This window comes from Mirounga angustirostris, unplaced genomic scaffold, assembly GCF_029215605.1.
Source record: "Mirounga angustirostris isolate CCGP_5_RB_7025 unplaced genomic scaffold, mMirAng1.0.hap1 SCAF_2, whole genome shotgun sequence".
In the NCBI taxonomy this organism is placed as follows: domain Eukaryota; kingdom Metazoa; phylum Chordata; class Mammalia; order Carnivora; family Phocidae; genus Mirounga; species Mirounga angustirostris.
The window spans coordinates 156,547,242-156,550,058 of record NW_026991710.1 but is presented as its reverse complement, the minus strand read 5'-3'; the positions used below and the strand labels follow the sequence as shown (position 1 = coordinate 156,550,058).

Genomic DNA, 2,817 nt, shown 5'->3' with positions numbered 1-2,817 from the left:
GGGGGTGGAGAGTGGCGGAGGAGGCAGAGAGAGAGAGAGAGGTTATTTTTAAGATGGCCTATAAGTTCATATTGATATTTCCTTTCCAAATGAATTTTACAGAGATTTTCTTTACCTTGTCCCATATTTCTTCTGTATTTTCTTTCTTCTACACTAAGAATCTTGGTCCTCAAGACGCAGAACATGATAGAATTAGAATACTCCTTAATTCTTTGCTCTATCCCACATTATATAAACAACAATCTCAGAAAGATGATACTAATATAACCAATTCTGATAATTTAAACCAATTAAATTTTTCTTGCATATGCTTTCCCTACTCTACCCTCACTTTTCAAAGTTGTAGCTTATCAACCTTATCACAGCCATTGTATACTAAGCTCTCTCTCTTTCAACCCTCATTTAGTCTTATTTCCAAAGACAACTATATGTTTTTTTGTTTTGTTTTGTTTGCATTTTTTTCTTTTATTATGTTATGTTAATCACCATACATTACATCATTAGTTTTTGATGTAGTGTTCCAGGATTCATTGTTTGTGTATAACACCCAGTGCTCCATTCAGTATGTGCTCTCTTTAATACCCATCACCAGGCTAACCCATCCCCCCAGCCCCTTCCCCTCTAGAACCCTCAGTTTATTTCTCAGAGTCCATAATCTCTCATGGTTCGTCTCCCCCTCCAATTTCCCCCCTTCATTTTTCCCTTCCTACTATCTTCTTCTTTTTTTAAACATATAATGTATTATTTGTTTCAGAGGTCCAAGTCTGTTTTATGCTTATCATTAGTCCTAGTGTTGTCATCTCCCTATTTGTTTTCATCCACAACATTTAGAGTATATTCCCCAGAAAAAACTCATGGAAACAATATTCCTTTGGTTTTTGCATGTTAATTATAGTGTGTCCTTTATAACTGAAAGTCAGGTTCCCTTGATATAAATCCTTAACTCACATTTTCCTTTTTTTAATATCTTAAATATATTACTCTATTTTCTTCTGGCATAAAAGATTACTATTGAAAGTCTGATGAAGTTTAAAAAGTCTCCTTAAATATCATATGCTCTTCTGTTTAGATTCCAAAGGATTTTTTTGTTGTTGTTTATCTCTGAAGTCCAGTGATTTTACTAGAATAAGTCTTGGTGTTATACCATTCTGGATCTATACTTCCAGGTATATGGCATGTTCGTTCCATTTAAGCATCAATAAAAATTTTTTAAAAAAAGACAATGCATTTAAGCCCATAAAATTGTATTTAAAACCAGGAGTTTATAATGATATAAGAAAATCAATTGGAAAAAATCAATTGGTCACCCTTGGAGAAAGACAAGGAACCAACTGGTTAGCTTAAAAACAGGTAAAGGGAAAGAAGCAAGCATTGATCCTGCCTTTTCTATGCAAACACTTGGTAACCAAATAGTTGATAAGAGAAAGATCTATTCCTCAGTCAGACGGGCTGGAGACGCTTCTGGAAGCACCAGCGCCATGGCTGCCCAGGGAGAGCCCCAAGTCCAGTTCCAACTGGTGCTGGTTGGCGACGGCGCCACCGGGAAGACGACGTTCGTGAAGCATCACCTGACAGGTGAATTCGAGAAGTATGTAGCCACCTTGGGCGTGGAGGTCCACCCGCTCGTGTTCCACACCAACAGGGGACCCATCAAGTTCAACGTGTGGGACACGGCCAGCCGGGAGAAATTCGGCGGGCTGCGGGACGGCTACTACATCCAAGCCCAGTGTGCCATTATAATGTTTGATGTCATGTCAGGGGTTACTCACAAGAATGTGCCTAACTGCCATAGAGATCTGGTAGGAGTGTGTGAGAACATCCCTACTGTGCTGTGTGGCAACAAAGTGGACATTAAGGACAGGAAAGTTAAGGCAAAATCTATTGTCTTCCACCGAAAGAAGAATCTCCAGTACTATGACATTTCTGCCAAAAGTAACTACAACTTTGAAAAGCCCTTCCTGTGGCTTGCTAGAAAGCTAATTGGAGACCCTAACTTGGCGTCTGTTGCCATGCCTGCTCTTGCCCCACCAGAGGTTGTCATGGACCCAGCTTTGGCAGCACAGTAGGAGCACGATCTAGAGGTTGCTCAGACGGCTGCTCTCCCGGATGAAGATGATGACCTGTGAGAACGTGCAGCTGGAGCCCAGCGTCAGAAGTCTAGTTTTACAGGCAACTGTCCTGGGATGTCAGTGGTGCAGCGTGTTTGCCACTTTATTATATAGCTGAGCAGAACATGTGCTTAATCTTTGGGATGCTGAAGGAGATGAATGGGCTTCGGAGTGAATGTGGCAGTTTAAAAAGTACTTTCATTTTTTGGACCTGCATATTTAGCTGTTTTGGAAAGCAGTTGTTTCCTTCCTGAGTGTCAGATAGGAGACTGCTATAGTCCCATCACAATATCCAGTAGTGAAATCTCGTTTGTCACTGTCATTACCATTCCTTTTCGTTTAGAATCAGAATAATGTTGTATTTCAAATATCTAAAAAAAAGAGAGAGAGAGAAAGATCTACTTATAAAAATACTTTCAGCTAATAAAGGAAAACAAAAAGATTGAAATATAACATCACCATGTTGCATGAGAGCAGGTTTATTTTAGATTCCAAATCTCTCATGTTGTACTTGAGGTTGACTGCATATAATTTAATGAATTTGTAGTCATCAATTATCTTAAATGATTAGTTACTGATGTGAGATAGGTAGGACAGGATAGTTGTGGATGAAGAATATATTGTCTTCCTTCATGGACGCCATGCGATCCAAAATAACCTTTCAATGTTCTTGAAACCTCAGTTAGAGAACATACGGATTTAGAAGAGG

General features: G+C 39.2%; 1 protein-coding gene across 1 annotated transcript; it reads left to right on the top strand.

Annotated features, from left to right (window-relative positions):
• Positions 1–1,440: 1,440 nt before the first annotated feature.
• Positions 1,441–2,480, top strand: LOC123847440 (GTP-binding nuclear protein Ran-like). Its single transcript, XM_045879324.2, has one exon. It carries the CDS (start codon positions 1,479–1,481, stop codon positions 2,064–2,066), a length of 588 nt encoding a protein of 195 aa, XP_045735280.1. The 5' UTR covers positions 1,441–1,478; the 3' UTR covers positions 2,067–2,480.
• The last annotated feature ends 337 nt before the right edge of the window (positions 2,481–2,817 follow it).

Coding starts and splice junctions, on each gene's coding strand:
- LOC123847440 (XM_045879324.2), top strand. CDS start 1,479: ATGGCTGCCCAGGGAGAGCCCCAAGTCCAGTTCCAACTGGTGCTGGTT.